This window comes from Petromyzon marinus, chromosome 54, assembly GCF_048934315.1.
Source record: "Petromyzon marinus isolate PM22_M1 ecotype Great Lakes invasive population chromosome 54, UKy_Petmar_22M1.pri1.0, whole genome shotgun sequence".
Taxonomy (NCBI): domain Eukaryota; kingdom Metazoa; phylum Chordata; class Hyperoartia; order Petromyzontiformes; family Petromyzontidae; genus Petromyzon; species Petromyzon marinus.
The window spans coordinates 4076728-4098069 of NC_133720.1; the positions used below are offsets into that span (position 1 = coordinate 4076728).

The 21342-nt window shown below is 48.2% G+C and overlaps 1 protein-coding gene across 4 annotated transcripts in view; it reads left to right on the forward strand.

Moving 5' to 3' along the window:
- Positions 1-295: 295 nt before the first annotated feature.
- LOC116954179 (uncharacterized) overlaps positions 296-21342 on the forward strand; it is a 73481-nt gene continuing 52434 nt past the window's right edge. For all 4 annotated transcript variants that reach the window (XM_032974669.2, XM_032974672.2, XM_032974670.2 and 1 more), the window contains exon 1: positions 296-435. In XM_032974669.2, the coding sequence (XP_032830560.2) occupies positions 425-435 (11 nt within the window). In that variant the 5' untranslated portion in view covers positions 296-424. The remainder of the gene's footprint in view (positions 436-21342) is intronic.

Here is a 21342-nt window from a genome sequence, read left to right on the forward strand (position 1 = left end):
CGGTTTCGACTTAAAGCACAATGATGTTTATCAATTGCATCGTTGTTGTTGCTTAGGTACTAAGGATTCCAGGTCTCCGTTGCGAAGCAGAAAATGGATCTGACTGATCACTTATCTGGCTAAATAAAGGGCACCGTTGGAACAAAGGCTGATAGAATGGAAGTCCTTGTGAAGGATATTAAACTCCCCCCCCCCATACAGCCGCCCCCCCCTCCTTCGAGTAATTAAATAAATAATCGGCCACCAATCAAAACACAACTTGACGAGGACTTATAAGAGGGCTGTGATACCGAATGGACACAACGCCGCCGGTCTGCAGGTCCGTGTCAAAGAAAGCTGAGCGCGAGTTGCCGCGGAGAGGCGAAGGACCGAGAGGAAACTTTTTTTCGGTCGACACTTCCAGAGGAGGCTCCATCCAACAGCCATGGCGTGCAGGTGAGACAGCTCCACGCCGTCACCTCGTCGCGATGACCTCAACAGACTTTGCTTTGGCCCGACGGGGAAATACTAAAAAAAGTGGAACTCTCTAGCTGTCGGCAGTCGTACGCATTCCACCAATTACGTTCATTAATTTTCCCGCATCTCCGATTAGCGCGGTTGGATTCGTGCGGCGCGTAAGAAATTCAACATAGAGCACATACACACACACTACCCATAGACTTACACTGCCCATAGACTAACACTACTCATAGACTAACACTACCCATAGACTTACACTACCCATAGACTAACACTACCCATAGACTCAACACTGCCCATAGACTTACACTACCCATAGACTCAACACTACCCATAGACTAACACTACCCATAGACTAACACTGCCCATAGACTTATACTACCCATAGACTAACACTGCCCATAGACTTACACTACCCATAGATTTACACTGCCCATAGACTAACACTACCCATAGACTTACACTGCCCATAGACTAACACTGCCCATAGACTTACACTACCCATAGACTTACACTACCCATAGACTCAACACTGCCCATAGACTAACACTACCCATAGACTCATCACTACCCATAGACTAACACTGCCCATAGACTTACACTACCCATAGACTAAACACCGCCCATAGACTTACACTACCCATAGACTAATACTGCCCATAGACTAACACTACCCATAGACTAACACTACCTATAGACTAACACTGCCCATAGACTAACCCTGCCCATAGACTAACACTGCCCATAGACTAACACTACCCGTAGACTCAACACTGCCTATAGACTTACACTGCCCATAGACTTACACTGCCCATAGACTAACACTGCCCATAGACTAACACTACCCATAGACTCAACACTGCCCATAGACTTACACTACCTATAGACTAACACTACCCATAGACTAACACTGCCCATAGACTAACACTGCCCATAGACTAACACTACCCATAGACTAACACTGCCCATAGACTAACACTACCCATAGACTAACACTGCCCATAGACTAACAGTGCTCATAGACTAACACTACCCATAGACTAACACTGCCCATAAACTAACACTGCCCATAGACTTACACTACCCATAGACTAACACTGCCCATAGACTAACACTACCCATAGACAAACACTGCCCATAGACAAACACTACCCATAGACAAACACTGCCCATAGACTTACACTACCCATAGACTAACCCTGCCCATAGACTAACACTACCCATAGACTAACACTACCCATAGACTAACACTGCCCATAGACTAACACTAGCCATAGACTAACACTGCCCATAGACTAACACTGCCAATAGACTCAACAATGCCCATAGACTCAACACTGCCCATAGACTCAACACTGCCCATAGACTCAACACTGCCCTCAGACTCAACACTGCACCTCCGATTTGCGCTGTTGGCTACGCACGGTGCGACACAAGTTCAACAAACACACACACACAAGGTAGTATCGTCAATACCCCAACCAGCCGGCAACAGAATAGGAATCAGACTATTTTATTCATACTGGAGGAATCCGATGAGCAATGAAGCTCTTTTTCACAGTTGTCCAGTAACGAATGAAGCAAAAACAAAACCTCCTCTATTTATTCAATGCATTTTCTTTCCAATCGTTTCGATTGTATGGAGATCGTGACATATGTTTAAGCAGTCGCTTCCCTGGGTCCCACCGATATCGTCAGTGGCCATCGTTGATATTTCTATTGTGATTGTGATCGGGGTTTTCTGCTGTGTCAGTGGTTCATTTTAAGACGTACATTTAGTTTACCTGTGATGTACAGTGCTTAGAGATTACCAATTTGAAAGGCGCTTGATGAAAACTGAGTTTATTATTATTACTCTACGATTATATCATGCCTGCATAGGATGCACGTGCTACGCAGAAGGGCCATTGTCTGAAACGTCGCCGATGATATAGTTGTGTTTTCCTTTAAAAGCCACACACACGGTGTCCTTATTGACGATGGTCGTGAAATACTCTGACTGAATTGTACTCCCTCAGTGTGGCGAGGGGATATTTGTTATTAATACAAAAAAATATAAAAGACAACATTCGCATGTTTATCCGCCACCCCCCCTCCACTTCCCCGCAATATTCCACGAATTTTTTTTTAAAACCTTAAATATGCATGGGTTTAATTGTATAATATTACATTTGTCGCACGCGTATGTACGTCGAAATGGGATTGTCGCGTGGCATAACCGTGAGAGGTTTCGCCAAGGCGACTGCAAACGAATCGACATTGGCGACGATCTGGACAAAAAGAACGTTTTCGTCGTGGCGGTCTGATAAAGCAACCGCAAAGAGTCAAAGCGCGCGCCTTTTATTCAGGGTAACGATGGACCCAATTTCAAAGCAGCATATTTCACGATGGCAACGTGTTGCAATTACACGAAAAGTTACAAACGGTTTCATGAGTTATCAAGTTTCACTAAACATTTTATAAATGCTCTATGTGCCCTCCACCTGCTGTACGGACAACATCGAGACGATGGATCGTCCCTGACTCGACTCACTTGCCTGTCTCCGTGCCCTCAATTGGCTACCCATCGCCAGCAGGGTCGTATACAAGATCGCTTGCCTCTGCCACCATGCCTTCACATCTGCCTGCCCGCCGTACCTCTCTTCATTATTGACGACTTGCAGCTCAGCACACGGCAGATGCCTGCGCAGCGTGACTCACGACCTCCTCTTGATACCAAGATCCAGGACGGCCACGTCTATGCGCCGCTTCTCGGTGGCAGCCCCAACAGTCTGGAACGATATCCCTCTGCACATTCGCAGCATCACCTCAATCGCCTCTTTCAAGAGACACTTAAAAACTCACCTCTACAACCACGCTTTCGAGGGACTCTGAGCTTGGCTCCGCGCCTTTGAGTTGCGGCCGTTACGTCCGCAAATTTGCGCGCGTTATAAATTGCATTATTATTATTATTATTGAATTCGTCCCAAACGCCTCTCAAAGTGTCTTCTTCCACTGAAGTCACCGCTGCCGTGATTCTGTTTTTGAGGTCATCCAGATTAGTCGCTAATGGTGCCACAAAAACACCACGGGTCTTTGACGTATACCCCACACAAAAATTCGCAGGGTGTGGTGATGTCTGGGGATCTTGGGGGCCAAGAGTGTAGCGCCAAGTCTTGGGGGGTTCCGTGTGACCTATCCAACGTTGAGGCAGCGTTGTCTTGCGAATGACTGAGGTTAGGGGCTGTTTGTGCGCTGGGAGAGGCATCTCGCGGTAATCATTTGATTCTCTGTGCCCCGCTCTTTCAAGTGGTAAGAGTTTCATTCATGGGCGGTTCGAGGTTGCAGAGATATAGCGATTTCAAATCGGGTCCATCTATTAAGAAAAAAACCACCCTGTATGACGTAACGTTGGCGCTCGCGTGCGCAGGGTCACACGCACGCTTGGTGGGCAGAAACTTCCGAGCAAAACGCGACGGGAAAAAATTTCCACCGCTACGAGACCACGGAGCCCCCGTGGAGCTCCGCAGGTGTGAGGGGGAGCTCCGTGGGGTATCCGCGGAGCTCCGCGGGGGAGCTTTCGACCCCTTTCGGAGAGAGAAAAAAACAAAAACGTTACGACGACAACTTGCAATCTCTTCCATCCCGTATTAAATCCAACCAACCGGCTTGAATAAAAAAAAAAGAATCCACCTAGGCACATCGCTCAGAAAGCGAAATATCGCGGGCGAGAGGGACAATGTGCGCCACTGTGCGCGATTTATTACGCGCCCGGTAATTGGACGAAGATTAAATTTTGGGGGACCGCGAGATGAGAGGAGCGCGCGCAAGGCGGACAAAAGCCCCCACTGTGGAGTCAGTTGACGGCGCTCGGGGTAGGGGTTAGGGGGGGGGGGTTGCGGCTACAGGTGGTTGCCTAGGATGGAAAAAATAGCGGGAGAAAGGCGGCAGGGGGGGGGGGTGCAGGAAATTTATTTCAGAGGTGCCCCCAACCCCGAGCACCCCCCCCCCCTCCCCCGGCCCAGTAGTGTTGTCACCTGTCCCTGATTTTCCCGGGATCGTCGTTGTTCGGATAGCCTGTCCTGGAAATGCTGCCAAGTCTTGCCGGGATATTTAGAAGCAACATGCATTTAAATTTTGATTTAAAGCTTTCGCGACTGCAGTAATTCATATTCTTAGCTCTTTCGGTAAAGTCACGTTGAAGGGAAACAATAAAATAATAAAATATATATAAAACAATAAAAATTTTCACGACGTTTCGACCATAACACAAATGGTCGTCATCAGGTGTGAAAAGCAACGTTGCTTTTCCCTTCAACGTGACGTTACCGAAAGAGCTAAGAATATCAACATGCATTTGTTTAGAAGAGTTTTTTTCATGGCTGATTCTAAAAAACTTCCACGTGACGATGACGATGCTATCGGCCACTTCGTTGAGCGATCATTTGTGGCCAGGTCGCTTCTGAGAAAAGAAGCTCATATATCGGTGGGCCTCACCCGGTGAAGTAGAACAAATAATAATAGTTCAGTTCAAAAATATTTTGTTTTAGATTAAATGTCGCGGTTTTTGTCCAGCGCCTCATCATAGCGACGTAGTACCACCGTGGGAGGGCAATGAATTGACACGGATGTTCTCCCACTCCCCTTCTGCTATCACGATATATTCTTCTTCCCACGATAAGGCCCAGCTTGTTTTTGTACCGAAGAAGCGGCAGCCTTTGTCTCCTTAGTGGCGATGTTTACACATCGCACCGGGTACTCATTTGAGGCCGAGTCGACCTAGGGGAGGCCCAGGACCGGTTGGAATAATCGTCAATGGTGTTTGTCGTGAGCCGGAATCGAACTCGGGTCGCCGGGTTCGTAGCGCAGCGCGCTAACCGATACACTACCGCTCCCCTACACACTCACACACACGCACAGACACAAAGGCGAAGACACGCACGCACACACACACACGCAGCCCATGGAATCCTGCTCCGTGTCGCTGGGTATCTGTGACATTCCTGTGACACTGGAGCGGTCCACGTGGACGACTTAAAAGTACGTGGGTGTCCATAAAAGGGTCCGTTAATGTAATTACGTAATTATAACGAGAGAGAGAGAAACAGAAAGAACAGTTTTGAGCTGGGGGGGTTCATTTAAAATGTCACGACAACCCGCACTGGGCAGTCTGAAGATTGCGCCGTAACGAGACTCGTCCACTCTAAACCCTGCACGTGGCCCACGGTGGCAAGCGGCACGGGCGATCACCGACGTCTCTTTGGTTTTTGAGACGCTCAGGATCGTTCGAGCAACTGCCGCTCGACATGGTGATGCTCTCACGACGCGTGAAAAAAATCATCTAAGGGCGCCCTGTGAGTCATGCTTTAGCACACGCAGAGGGAGAGAGAGAGAAACGTCGGACACAAGGCCCAACAATAGACGGTAGAACCTCCCCAAAAAAACTAAATAGGGTGCACGTTTCTGAGATTGCAGCGGTTTCAGTTTTATTTCAGTTTATTTATTTGGTATAGCCCTGTGAGCCATTCGGCTCTTGAATCGGGTGCAACCACAAAAAACTAAAACACGAACAAGAAAACATCTTAAAGTTGTTTTATTTTTTACCTACGTGACTTTACCGAATAGAACCAAAGAGTATGGATCCTTGCAGTCACGAAAGCTTCAAATCTAGAATCTTAAAGTGACTATGTGACTGTGACTGCGCAAACAGAAAATCCATGAAAAAACAGCAAAATATTCCTGAAAAAGCATCGTACACCAACGCTGTGTGCACAAATCCAAGTGGGATGCAAGTAAAACAACAACAACAACAACCACAATAAAACTTAGATTAAGGCCATCAGTCCAACTCCGTACTACAACAAAACAAACATGTCCAAACCAAAAAAAACGTTTTCGAAATCACCAAAAAATTTAAGCCATAATTGCAATGTAACAGTAATCATAGGGACTGGCAAGAGACGTAACCCATATTCATCATTCGCGGGGTCACATTTGCGAGTAAATATCACCATCGGTAGTTTTAGCTACGTCGCAGGGCACACACGATGGTCAATGGGCAGGGAGGCCCTGCGGATGATGCCCGAACGTCCCTCGACCTGCCGAGCCTCCCAGTTTAAACGGCACCACGGGCGGCAGCGCTAACGCCCTTCGTGGGACTCGCGGGTGGGGGACAGCTGCCAGAATCGGACGATTAACTCTGCGCACACTGGCGGAGAGTGGCGGGGCGGGGGGGGGTGCGAGAGCGTCGAGTCGACTGACCGCTGCTACGCTGTCCAGCTGTGCACTCATTGTCCATTGACATCAGAGGCGCAGCGATGGGAGGGAGGGGGGGGGGGGGATGTGGTGGCAGCGTTATGCGACGCATCGGAGGGCCCAGTCGGGCTTCCCCTAGGTCAACTCAGCCTCAACTGAGTACGCGGCACTGTGTGTGAACATCGGCACTGTGGAGACAAAGGCGGTCGGGCGTGGTATTGGCCACTAACCCCCTTGTGTGCCGTGCCGGCCTTCATAGGTGCTCGCTAACAGCACTTTGTTTATGTCGATATATATACACACACATGAAGGTAAATCTGCAGCCCGGCAAACAGATGAACAAGTAACACTTCAAGAAGAAGAGTTTTCCCCTTTTTTCTGGCAACAAAACTGAAACCGTTTTACAAGGAATCATGTCTGCGTTAACCACAATGCTTGTGGTCAGAATGCAAACAAAAAACATACTCTGATAATATGATGCATTGTCCTTGAAACTGATTGGTCCACACCAGAGACAGCTTTCTTTTGAGCCTCGTCTCAAATGGTGTTAGACGCCATTTGGCGTCCTCTGATTCCTTACAAAAAGGTTTCAGTTTTGTTGCCAGAAAAAAAGGGGAAAACCCTTATTCTTATATTTTGGTACCGGCAAAGTTCAAATGATGAAGTAAGACTTTTATTTAAGATTTTTTTTTCAATACTAACCATAGATGCCCCCAAAAAACATCGCTACAAATGAACAAAAATATATTTTCGAAAAATACACACGGCGTAAAATCGAGTAGCGCTACTGCTGGTGTCTGTGTTATTGAACACCAACCGGGATTGTTTACTGACATGCGCATGAAGGCAAGACGCACACTAACTTACCTGTGAGTATTGTTACCTTGAAATCGTTTTTTTTATTAAACGCGTCACTGGTGAAGACTCTCTTCATCGAAACCCAATACACGGTTGCAACTAAAATAATATATAGTTATAGCCTAATATAGAATTCCATATACGGGGTTTAAAAAATAAATAAAAACATCCGTAAGTTATTTCAGTAAAAGTGAGTCGGGAGAAACGAGGAGGGAGGTGGGAGCAGGGAGGAGGGAGGGCGAGCAGGAGGGGTGGGGGGCACAGTCGTTTCTTGCATAGCCCCCCCCCCCACCGTTGAAATAGGTGACTATTTTTCTCGATTGTCATCAACAGCCCCTAAACATCGGTACGATCCCTGGGCACGGGCAGACTTAGCGGCAGGTGAGCGGTAAACAACAGCTACCCCACCCTCCCCAACCCCCACCAACAAAAAAATAATCAAATAAACCACAGCGTTTCATCCGCCGTGCAAATTATCCCGAGTAAAACATGGAACGGTGGGCCCCTCGAACGGTTCCGTCCACATGCCAACGTTGGCACAATGCTACGCGTTGACTGGGATGTTATTACAAACGTACGCACGATTTTAGTATTTTTTTGTTGGGTTTTACCGGCTATTTGTTCAGAGTTTAATACACATAAGAGGGCTTTCGCCACCAACATTATTCGTGACACCACCACCACCCGACAAAGCCAATTAGTAAGGTTTGCCACGTGAACAAAACGTGTCCAATTAGTTACCAGTTCGGCACTAATGGGTGTGTTGGACAGTAAACACCCTGTAATTTCAAATTGAGTACTGTGAGATTTCGCTGGTAATTACAACCAGCTTCATCAGGCGATTTGTCAGAATTGTTTCTTCCCAATGTTGTGGGTTTCCTCTCCAACACACCGGTGTGCTGAAGTAGAAACCAATTAGCACGTTTTGTTCACGTCATAATCCTCACTAATTAGCCGTGTCGGGTGGTGGTGGGTTAACGACACATTTATACTTACGCGATCTAACCCAACAAAAACCTTTATTGTGAATGTTTATTGTCGGGCGCTATGCCCGACGTTTCCCTGTACGTGCTAAAACAGATACGCCAGGTTGTCCGTAAAGGTTATCCACGCATTGTTAGAGAATTATCATTCGAAACGGCAGTTCGAAATCCGGTTGAAACAACCGGCCACATGTTCCGTGTTGTGCCAAGTGGAGCGAAACGTTGGGCTTCGTACCAAACAGCGCCCGGTGGGGACCCAAAAGCACAATCGGAGAGCTGTGCAAGCCACAGGAGCGAGACAACAACAACAACAACAAAAACACGCGTAGCGGTGTTAGGAATGTTCTTACATCATGGACAAGGCTCAGTATAATTGTTCAGCTAAACATTTAACTTACCCACATGCCTTCCACTAGCAGCAGCCACGAAGAGAATGCCACGTGCTTCAATGATGATGATGACTTCGCACATGCTACGTGACCTTCACAGAACGGCATCTGGGTGGGAGGTTTTTTAAAACTCAATTTCTTTTTTTTTAAAAGACGAAGGGAAACAGAGACGAGTTGTTCCCTGAAACTGCTTAAGCAGACGCAGCCGTGCACGTTTCTTTATCATTGTTACTTTCTCACTGATAGCCACTGGGATTGTATATATATACACACACAGAAACAAACAGGGGAAATACATGACAAAGATGGCTTTTGTACAGAGCTTCGATACATTGTTGGGGTCAGTTGCTGTCAGTGAATATCTATTGTGGAAGTTTTGGCGCGTGTGATGTGTGTATGCTGAACTTCTTTCACACCGTACGTAGTCAACCATGCTAATCGGTGGTGCCGTGGGAAGGACAACAAACTAAATACGACAAGCAGTTCGAAGGAAATCACTGTTCAATCTAGGCGATTTAAAAGTGCATAGTTCCAGTGGCTTCCTAATATCGGAAGGAAGAACGTTCCAGACGGCCGCAGAAGCGCGCGATGCGGTGACCGCCTTTCTGCGATGGCCAGCCAAAAGCCGCTGCGAGGATGACCGCGGTTCGCGTGATGGTTTATCCACCTTCACGATATCAGCGAGGTATTGTGATTCATTTGGTGGCAAGCACTTTGTGCGTATCGAGTGTGATCTCATAACGCATTCATTCGTCAAACCGGAACCCAACGCAGCTCGGTGAGTTATTGGACAGACATGTACGGATACGTGCCAGAGAATTGCATACACGCTGCAGCTTGCTCATGTTTTTTGTTTTGCCAGACGTCCCGTAAGAGCAATGAGTTGCAATAATGGAGCCTTGTTGATGCTACGCGATGAAGGGGACTGCACCCACACCAAAGCCACATTTTGTCCGACACCCAGCGTGGACGTTGACACGCGCACCTGGGCTAGGCACACACACACACGCGTGACCCATTGCCACGGAGTATTCACGGAGAAAGCAAAAACGCAAACAGAACTTTGTTTTGTGACTCCACGCATGAATAAAATATGTTTTAGTCCATCGACCTGGAGTTGTTGGCTATGATGCACGTCACGTGCATCTCCGGTCGGCTAGGTGCGTGTGAAAGAAGTCCAACAAATATTTATTAAAACACCCAGCATTGTGGAGGCAGCGGCGAGGGTAGGCGGATCACCGCGCAAAACTCCCTGCCCGTTAGCGTCGAGACGCCCATTCCCCCGGTGGTCGCCAGCAGAAAATTCAGGACGGCAAAGTGTGGGCTGGTATCGTCCGTCCCTTCTGTATGGGGATCGAGCGTTGCCCCCTCGCACACGCCTGGGGTTTTTTGTTATTTATATATATTTACGTGGTGCTCCAGTTTCCTCCCACGTGTATAAGGGCTCGCTAATACTGGTAGGAACGAAGTTGTAAACTGAGTGTACCAGCCTGCAATAGATTAATGTGTCCGTCCGTCCGTCCCCTTTCAATACTTTAACGAAGTGAAATCTCGTGCTGTTGGGTGTAAAATCAGCAATAGACAGCGCAGAGACTTGATATGTCTTATTGCATCCAACATTTGGAATTAACAATGTCATAAAATTGCGCAAAATTCCAATGTTCCTACCAGCCCACCCTGCAGGGACCTGTTTTGCCTGAAAGCGTCTTCGTGTAAATGCAGAGAACCGCGGCTCCATCGTCGGCGCTGGAAAACCGCCTCGCCGGTCAGCCTTGCAGTTTGAGTTCGTGGTTCCTTCGCGATTTGGAGATGCAATTTGCACGAACGGCGCTATAGAAAATGCACCTTTTTGTTTTTAGCTGAGCCTATTGGTGTTCCACATCAATACGATATTTATTTAAGCAAAGCAAAACCTATGCATCGGGTTTTTGACCTTCTGGGTCTCATCAGCCGAGTCAAGTTTTTCTTCTTGTTGTTAAATGAACGCTGGTCGGATTTACGAGCTGTAGTTGTCAAGAGCTCGCCGAAATTAAAACACGGGAAACCCCGTTCGACGCAACAACAACAACAATAAAAAGGCCAACAGCGTACACAATCTCATTACCTCGGTGCTTTTCAAGGCCACAAAGTCACCCCGAGGGCCGGACAATGGCCCCAAGGTACACATGGGCGGTTTCCACAACCGTGACACGCACACACACACAGACACACACACAGACACACACGCACACACGCACGCGCACACACGCACACGCACACACGCACACACGCACACACACACACACGCACGCGCACACACACGCACACATACATACGCAACAACAACCGCCATTCGCCACTAAGTGGCGGTGACGTCACCACGACGCCTGTGCCAGGCCATGTGCACCTTGAGGCCACGTGAAGTGTCGAACGCCCGCTGGCAGGAGGTCACGGGGCAGACCCAGGTGCCACGGATCGACTGACTGAGATGACTGGCTGATGCACCACCTGTGCCCCCTACTGTGCCAACCTGCTGTGCTTTAGCCACCCGGCGCTCCGCTCGTTGTTGTGAGCGTCGCTCCTCCGCCCTCCGTTGTTGTTGGAGGGCGACTGCTTCCAACTGCCCAGTAGCGTCCTTCACGAGCCTCCTCCACAAAAGCCGATCTTGACACTGCTGGTACCAGTCATCGGCAAGTTCACTCAGCTCAACGTCCTCCTGTACCACATCACTCCATCTCTTCTCTAGCCCGAGCCGCGCCCGTTTAGCCCCCTCGATCCGGCCGAACAAAAGCTGTTTCGGCATGTGGTGGCTGGGCATGCGGGCTACATGACCCAGCCAACGCTGCCTGCCTGCCAGAGGAGCTCACCCGTGGGACCTTGCCCAGATATTTAAAGGATTTGTGAGCTCCTCACACAACCCAGCCTGGTTAAACCCAGGATGGATCGTAGGCAGGCTAGCCTAAATGTTTCTAACCGGCGAAGATGTTCCATTAAGAGGGTCCACGTTTCGCAAGCGTAGAGAAGGGAGGGAATGACCGTGGCCGAGAAGACCTGAAGCTTAGTGCGGAGCGACAGACCAGGTAGCTTCTACACAGCGTTACGCAACCGATGAAAAGACATTGCCGCTCGACTGATTCGGAGTGAGACCTCTGCTGTTAAACTGGAGCCGGTCATAAGCACACTGCCCAGGTATGGGAAACTCTCCACTCTCTCCACAACTGCCCCATCACCGATTGGGAGTTGTGGGGGTGGAGTGTCCGATGGTACAAAATACCCAGGCAGATGCTTAGTTTTGGTGGGGTTGATGGTAAGGCCCCATCTCGTAGTGGCACGCTCCAGTCTCAGCAGCAGCGTCTCCAACTCCTCTAAATGAGCAGATATTACCAAATCATCGGCATACATGACGTAGTTGAGCAATAGGGAGCCATCCCTTGACCGCACCCAGGCATCGATCAGCCTCCCATTATATCTGTACCAAATGGAGATTCCCCCGGTACAGCTATTGAAGGCTTCACGAACTACGTGGTCAAAATAGATGTTAAATAATGTGGGAGCCAGAGGACATCCCTGTCGCACCCCAAGGTGTACAGGGAATGGCTCTGGCGCCCGGCCACGTAGTTTTACCCGGGCCCGCTCACCATCGTGAAGGTCCTTAATGATCGTGAGCAGGGGGTCAGGGACTCCAAAAGGACGAAGAACAACCCAGAGCCCAGGCCTACTGATGGTATCATAGGCCTTGACCAGGTCAATAAAGCAGAGATGTAGGTCTTGTTGGAATTCCCTACACCTCTGCTGTAGCAGACAGTCAGAAAATATGGCATCTGTGCAGGACCGCCCTTTCCTGAAACCGCATTGGGGCTCCGCAAGCCTCTCCTCAGCGTGCCTGGCAAGGCGATGTTGAATAATCCTTGCCAGGACCTTTCCCGGCACACTGAGGAGTGAGATGCCCCTGTAGTTGTTACAGTCTGTGCGGTCCCCCTTCTTAAAGAGGGGGACCACCAGGGCATCCTTCCAATCCTGCGGAACCCGTCCAGTGGTCAAGACTGTTGTTATGATGTCATATAGGGCAGTCTGTGCACAAACGCCACCCTCCCTCAGCATTTCGCTTGGGAGATCATCTCTGCCCGGTGCCTTTCCTGGTCTCAGACTCCGGATCGCCTTCATTACTTCCTCAACAGATGGCACCTCAGCCAGCCACTCACAGGGGGTGATTTCTTCCAATATTTGAGGCACCGCAGCCTCAGCAAGGTCATCCCCACTTTGTGCCACGATGTTTTCCTGGCTGAGGGGTTTCCCCTCCCCCAGGACCTCACAGAAATGCTCAACAAGTCTTCAAACCTGTTCCTGGGGGTCGGAGATTGGAACACCATTTTTTCCCCTAATGATGGTAATAGCTGTGGCGCTGCAGGTTACTTTTTTGATGGAGTTAAATAGAAATTTGTGATCGCAGGCCACTGAGGCAGACTCAATCTCCTCAGCAACCCGCGACCACCACCCATCCTTGCAGCGCCTCAAGGCTCTCCGAACCTCTGAGCGAAGGCTGCGGTAAGCCTCCTCATTCTCTGACGTGGGATTCTGTAGCCGATAACAGTGGGCATGTCGCTTTTTCTCAACTATCCTGAACACCTCCTTTGTCAGCCAGGGCGCTGGGGAGGTCTGGACCGCGTACCCAAAGCAGCCATTGCAGCACCTCACCACCACGCTCCCACGCACCCTTCATTCTTTTGTTCAAAAGAAGAGCCACACCCTGTTGTTTGGCAGTCTGCTGCCCCGAGTAGAGGACTGTCCACCCATCATGGTGGCAGGAGCCAGAACCGGTCCACCGGACCTCCTGAATATGCCACAGAGATCCAGGCGGTACCGGTCCAGCTCCCGACAGAGGAGTGGCAGCCTCTCCTCCGCAGTGAGCGTTCGAACATTCCACGTGGCCACACGAAGTGGCTTTTCGTTGTTTCTGGAGGAGCCCCGAGGGTAGAGATTCAATTTCCTGGCTCCGCCAATTGGGGTTTGGCTAGGAGACGTCATAGACGCCTGTCCCCCCGGGGCCTTCGGCACAAGCTTATTAGTTATATATTTAAGTCGTGGTTTCGTGGTAGTTTTTTGAAGGTGGAGGGGTTACCAGCCCCTCGCACCCGTCCAGAACCCCCGTTTAGCCACTGTGGTGGTCACAGACGCCATGAGTGGAGTGTGGGGAGAGGGCCATTCGGAATTGGCCCTCTCCCCACAGCACTGTTCACGACAGAGTTGCCCGTCCGGCACCGCGAGGGGGTAGGGGGTTGTTTTGCTGGACACACATACACACACACGCACACACACACACGCACGCACACACGCGCACACACACACGCGCACACACACGTGCACACACACACGCGCACACACACGCACACACACGCACACACACACACGCGCACACACGCACACACACGCACACACGCACACACGGGGTCATTTATTATCACGCCGCCGAACAGGTCGCCGGAACAACCCAGCGTTGCGCTCGTCCGCCGATTTAACAACAAAAAAACTACTTTTGGGCCCTCTCGGCGGCGAACGAACGGCTCAAGTTTCGCGGCCCACTCGCGGACCTTAGCTACAAGTAAATTCATCGTCTGTAGTAAACTCGAGGTTAACAGACACCCCCCCCCCCACCGCCGCATCATCAATTTCTCTTGTCAGACCGTAACGCGTTATTTTTTTATTTTAAATGCAAAATCACCTCCATTTAAGGGGGGGGGGGCGGGGAGGTGGGCATCGAAACATTGTACACTAAAAATAAACTAAAAAAACTCAAAGACGATGCAATAACGTATTCATTGAAAGCCGTGAGAAAATAGTTGAGTCTTGCAACTCCCTTCCGAGCGGTGCCGGGTCACCGCCGGCGAAGGCGTTCCAGAGCCTCGGGGCGACGCTTGAGAAGACTGGAGGGCAAGAGCCGTGGCTGGGAGAGTCGTAGTAGTAGTAGTTTGGTCCTGCTCGGAGGATCAGGAACAGACAACCGTCTAAGTGATGAAAAGTACACACACGAATAACGAGCTTGCAACGGCGACTTAATGATTTTTCATCGCTGTTGGGGTTTTCTTTAAAAAAAAAATCACGCGTCTCCAAGATTCTCTTGTTAGCTGCAACAACAACAACAAAAAAGATACCGGAGTGAAGGAAAATATTGCATCCTAATGTTGGGTAAGTGTAGTGGTTATCGCACCCCGCTGTGAACCTGGCTACCCGAGTTTGAATCCTGCTAAACGACCGATCACAGTGGCGGATATCTGAACCTGCCCTTCGCCTAGGTCAACTCGGCCTCAACTGAGTACGTGGCGCGGTGTGTAAACGTCAGCACTGGGGAGACAAAGGCGGCCGCGCGCGGTGGTGGCCACCCACCCCCTCGTGTGCCGTGCCGGCCTTCGTAGCTGCTCGCTAACAACAAATGCCCCAACAGTCTATTAAAGGCTATACGGGGGCCCTTTGTTTATGTATATATACACACACACACGCGTAAAAAGGCAAAGGTGCAGCCCTGCAATTACTCCTTTAATCCACTGCTGGTGGCAGGGCCTCCAGTAGAGGAGCTCCACTCGAAAGCAATGTTGGTCTACTTTTCCATGCCGGCCAAGACATCTTGGAAGAGGTTGGAAGGACCCAACACTTCGTCCCGACCGCACGCGGGCCTGTCCATCGACTGCGCGTTGCCGTTCCCATCGATAATTGCCACCGTCAGGGCAGGGGAAGGGCCGTGGGTGATTTATGAACCTTGCGCAACTGCTTCAGCTGCCGCAGGTCCAGCGTGCTGACCCACTCACTGCTCCACGGCAGCATCGGGCGCGCAACGGTCAGCGCGCTTTAAAAACGCCGTCGATTTCCCCGTACTTAGTCAACATGCCGATTGTTTGAGGGCTCAGGGAAACGCCGAGAATGCGGCGGTCACATGGGCAGACGCGGTTTCCACTAACTTAAGTTCGTACAAACCACGAACGCATGTCGGATTCAGAATCAAAATGTTTATTCATACTGGAGCAATCCTTCATAATAAAGGTTCTTGGGTTAGATCGCGTTTATTTATAAATGTGTCGTAACCCTCCACCACCCGACACGGCCAATCAGCAAAAAAAGTGTCACGTTGACAAAGACAAAGAATTCACTACTTCAGCCCACCGGTGTGTTGAAGAGTTAATCCACATTTACAGTTTGAGTACGACGTTTCGCTGGTAAATACTTCCAGCATCATCGGGCAATTCGCCAAAATGGTAAAGCCCTCGCTTGCTCCCGGTTTTATATAGGGCAGCAGGGTGACGTCATCACTTAACTCATCAGGTGCAGTGATTAGAGGCGGAGGGGGGGGTGTAATGTAATTATATAATCGATTAGTAATCAGTCATTGGTTATGATTAGTAACCAATGACTGATTACTAATCGATTATATAATTACATTACACCCCCCCCCCTCCGCCTCTAATCACTGCACCTGATGAGTTAAGTGATGACGTCACCCTGCTGCCCTATATAAAACCGGGAGCAAGCGAGGGCTTTACCATTCTGGCGAATTGCCCGATGATGCTGGAAGTATTTACCAGCGAAACGTCATACTCAAACTGTAAATGTGGATTAACTCTTCAACACACCGGTGGGCTGAAGTAGTGAATTCTTTGTCTTTGTCAACGTGACACTTTTTTTGCTGATTGGCCGTGTCGGGTGGTGGAGGGTTACGACACATTTATAAATAAACGCGATCTAACCCAAGAACCTTTATTATGAATAATATTGGTCGCGAAAGCCTACGTGTTAAACTGGAGCAATCCTGTCCGCCTGATGATGATGATGCTGGTTGTAATTACTGGCGACACGTCACGCTACTCGAATTGTAAATGCTGTGGGTTTTACCCTCCAACACACCGGTGTGCTGAACTATTAACGAATTCATGGGGCCTCCTTTGCCAGTACCAAAATATGAGAATAGGTTTTTCCCCTTTTATATGGCAACAAAACAGCTGTGTTAAGATGTTAAAACACCAAACTGAAGCCTTTTTACAAGGAATCATGTCTGCATTAACCACAATACTTGTGGTCGGAATGCAAACAAAAAAAACATTTGAGTATAAGTGTTTTGGTACTGGCAAAGGAGGTCCCATGATGTAGATGCTCTCCCCGAGCTCTCATTACTCTGATAGTGGCATTGTCTTTGTGTTGTGCGCCTTTTGGCGTCCTTTGGTCTAAGACCGTTTGAGACAAGGCTCAAAAGAAAGCTGTCTCTGGTGTGGACCAATCAGTTTCAAGGACAATGCATCATATTATCGGAGCATGTTTTTTGTTTGCATTCTGACCACACGTTTTGTGGTTAATGCAGCCATGATGTCTTGTAAAAAGGTTTCAGTTTGGTGTTTTAACATCTTAACACCTATTTAGTTGCCATAAAAAAGTGGAAAAAACCTCTTATCATAGTAACGAATTTCCATGTTCTGTTTACGTGGCAAACCTTACTAACTGGCTGTGTCGGGTGGTGGCGACTTTAACGATGCAATTATATTTACACAATCTAACCCCAAAAAATCCAAGACAGAGGTCAATGACATTGACTTCTCCAAGACAGAGGTTATTTGCAAGCCATCTGGCTACCATGAGAGATTCATTCATGAGGCTATCCACATATACAAACACAGAGACAATTTCAACCGAGAAGATGGATTCTGGCTTAGCAATTATTGGAAGGATTTGATAAACCATTTCGGGTCTTAATTGATTGATCACGCTTAAGGTGGCTTTCAGACTGCATCCATTATTTTTCGCCCCCCCCCCCTCCTCTTTTCCGAACATAGATGGACTCGTCCATCTGAGCAAACTGTCAAATCGCTCTCCGTGGTGCTAACATTAAAAAACCCGCCACTTTTTTCAAATTTTCTTGCTGTTGTTTTCACACCTGATGATGATTGCTGGTGTTGCAGTCGAAACGTCGTGAGAATTTTATTGTTTTATACTTTTATCATTTTATTGTTTCCCTTCTACGTGACATATTCCTACTCACGAGTATACGCCGTGTGCACAAGAGAGCCCTGCAACGTCAAGCATGACATGACCACGTCGGTGAAAAGTCTCCCAATCTTCAGAACCATTTGCCCGCTCTCCGCGTTTACGCGTTGTTCACAAGGGGGCAGCGACATTCGTGCGACAGGACGTGATGTTGCGAGCTGCCCTCCCGGTGCACAGTGTAAATATAAAACTCCCGTATGTCTTAAATGAACCCGGCGCATTTTGCTAAGCGTGCAAACGTGCCAAGTGCCACATCAGCAGAGTCATCGCCTGGCTGTCAGCGTCGCACGGAGCTATTCGCCAGCGTCACAGCCAGTGACCGAAGATTCGGGTTGCTGCTGCTGCTGCTTCTTCTCTTTTGACACGCTTTCATTTAACTCACTCTGTCTGTTGTTGTTGTCGTCGTTGTCTCCTCAAACCTTGTAACTCAATTTTAACCCACTTCCCAATGTGCAATCGACTGCAAACTCGGTATACTTATGTCATACTGATGACACTACTATATTATATCATAAAAATAAATAAATAAAAGTTTGAACATTCCTTTTTTACATGTTATGTTTCGGCTTTGGTCTAATTGTCCACGGTGAACTGACGTTGTGGCAAGCTTCGGGGCCACTTCCTGGAGTCGTGGAGTTCTGCCATTACTCGTAGAGTACATTTCACAAAAGCGTGGTTTAAAAAAAAGTTTTTTTTTAATATTACTTATTCTTTTGGTCGAGCCCAGATAGCAACCTGGGTCTGGAGCAGCGTAGTAATGCTTCGCTGTAATATGAAGGTCGCTGATGCTATTGCATCGCCGCCAGCCACCGTCACCGCCGTCAACATCTATCCAGCGCTGTTTATTTAACGAGGTTGAGAGCCAATTGCGGTGCATTATTGCTGGCGAGGAAGGACCTGCCTGACCTTTGTTAGGCGTGCGCTGTTACATTTTGTATGGGAGTCGTCGGGTTACGTATTGCCGCGCCGGGGAAATATTTCGTCCCGTTAGTCCATAAATCCGAGGATGCTTCACACATTAAAAAAATTAATTAAACAGAAAAATACAACACAATCACTATTATACCGCAAGGGCCTACCAAAACCAACGCCCAAATCTGTCGTTACTGAGCAGAGCTTGGCAATGGAATCTTAAAAATATATATTACGTTACGATTGAAAGCTTTCGTGACTGCAGGGATTCATATTCTTGGTTCTTTCGGTAAAGTCACGTAGAAGGGAAACAATAAAATAATACAAATATTGTTGCTTTATATTTTTATTATTTTATTGTTTCCCTTCTACGTGACTTTACCGAAATAACCAAGAATATATATTACGTTGTCCGCCAACGCGTGAAAAGGAGCTTTATAGCTCATCGGATTCCTCCGATATTAATACATATCAAATATTCTGTTTCTGTGTGTGTATCAGGTGGCCTGGAAAAGTAAGCTCCCTTTAATGCCTGGCTTTGCCAGCTTGTCGTCAGTGTGAATATAAAGTATCTTCGGGGATTTCTATCAGGACACCCAAGAGATACATGATCTGGAGAGATACAGATTGCAATAGATACAACAACAATCCTCTCAGGATTCACCGCTCCATCAGGCTGTGAGGAAGCCCAAAGATTACGAAAACATATATATGTATATGACTGGAAAGCAGCTCATGCACCAATGCACACTGGGTGAATGTATGTATGTATGTTGAACTTATTTCGCACCGTACGTAGCAAACCGTGCTCATAGGAGGTGCGGGGGAAGGACAACAAACTAAACACAACAAGCAGGTTTCAAGGAATGAATTTGTCAATCTCGATGATTGAAAAGTGCACAGCTCCAGTGGCTTCCTAATATCGGGAGAACGTTCCAGACGGCCGCAGAAGCGCTGCGATGCCATTGGCCGTCTTGTGGGGTAAAGTAGGGGGGGGGGGGGGGCTACTCCCACCTCTTCGAACGCCTCTTCCCAGCGTGGAAGAGGAGGCCAAAAAAACCCGCCCTCGAGGGGCCTTCTAGAGCTCCGTCTAGCGGAAGCCCTTCCAACAACAGTTACGCGAGAGTAGTGAACATTGCAGGGCTGCGCCTTTACCCCTTGAGATTAGGCTGCACGGCAGTGCGGACCGTCTTTGCATCGCCTGGCACGGAGCATGACCACAGCGGCCGCCAGTTGCGTGCACCGATCAGCTGTTCGGTTATTACCGAAGCGGAGCCGATATCGATAAGAGGGATGATGATGATGACCAACCGAATTCTCTGGGTTGTGAGATGTTCCGGAAAGGAAGGTGTACCCCCACACTCCCTCAAAACGTCATACAAATCCTGGTAAAGGCTTTTTTTGGTGGGGGGGGGGGGGGGTTAAATCGTGTAAATATAAATGTGTCGTTAACCCACCGCCACCCGACACAGCCAATGAGTGAGGGTTGTCACGTGAACTACTAATTGGCACAAAGCCCCCTGCCGGATGTATCTCACTTGGGACGTTTTGTTTTCGCGACGAACCTTACTTAACTAAACCATGTTTTATACTACCAGGTAAGGCCCAACTGAGCTATATTGCTGGGTTTTTTTTCAGAAGCGACCTGGCTGCCACAAATGATAGCTCAACGCAGTGGCTTATCACGTGGACATTTATACCAGCCAAATACTCCATAATTGGCTGTGTTGGGTGGTGGCAGGGTTAACGACACATTTATGTTTACGCGATCTAAACCACACAGAGACCGCTACTGCATTATAAGACGGACCCCGCAACATTTTATCTAAAATACAGGGAAATAAAAGTGTGGCGATCATGCGGAGAATAAGGTAAAAGCACACGCTAATAATGAGGGCAATTCCCGACACGTCGCCTTTCATGTGTATCATTTGTTTTTAGCCCACAGTATTATTGATGTACGTGTTTTGTAATAATATTTACTGGTATAATCTTTACTGGGGATATACTTTGCAAAGCTTTAAAGTGCTGTGCATAGTTTCGTTTGTATTGGAGGATTGGTTGACGTTCAATAATTGGGCCGCTTCCGCCCTCTTGTGGACATCATCGCGAACACCACCCGTATTCATATTCTTGGCTCTTTCGGTAAAGTCACGTAGAAGGGAAACAATAAAATAATAAAAATATAAAACAATAAAGTTCTCACGACGTTTCGAATGATTGCTTGTGTTGCAGTCGAAACGTCGTGAGAATTTTATTGTTTTATATTTTTATTATTTTATTGTTTCCCTTCTAAGTGACTTTACCGAAAGAACCAAGAATATGAATCCCTACAGTCGCGAAAGCTTTAAATGAAAATTTAAAACCATCCGTATTGCAGACTGCAGCCCCGTACTTTAACAATAATGTTCGACGAAAAAACTTTTTTTTTATTTTACCACGTAGGCCCCACTGAGCTGTATATTTATTTTATCTGAATCGACCTGGGCAAAAATGATAGCTCAACG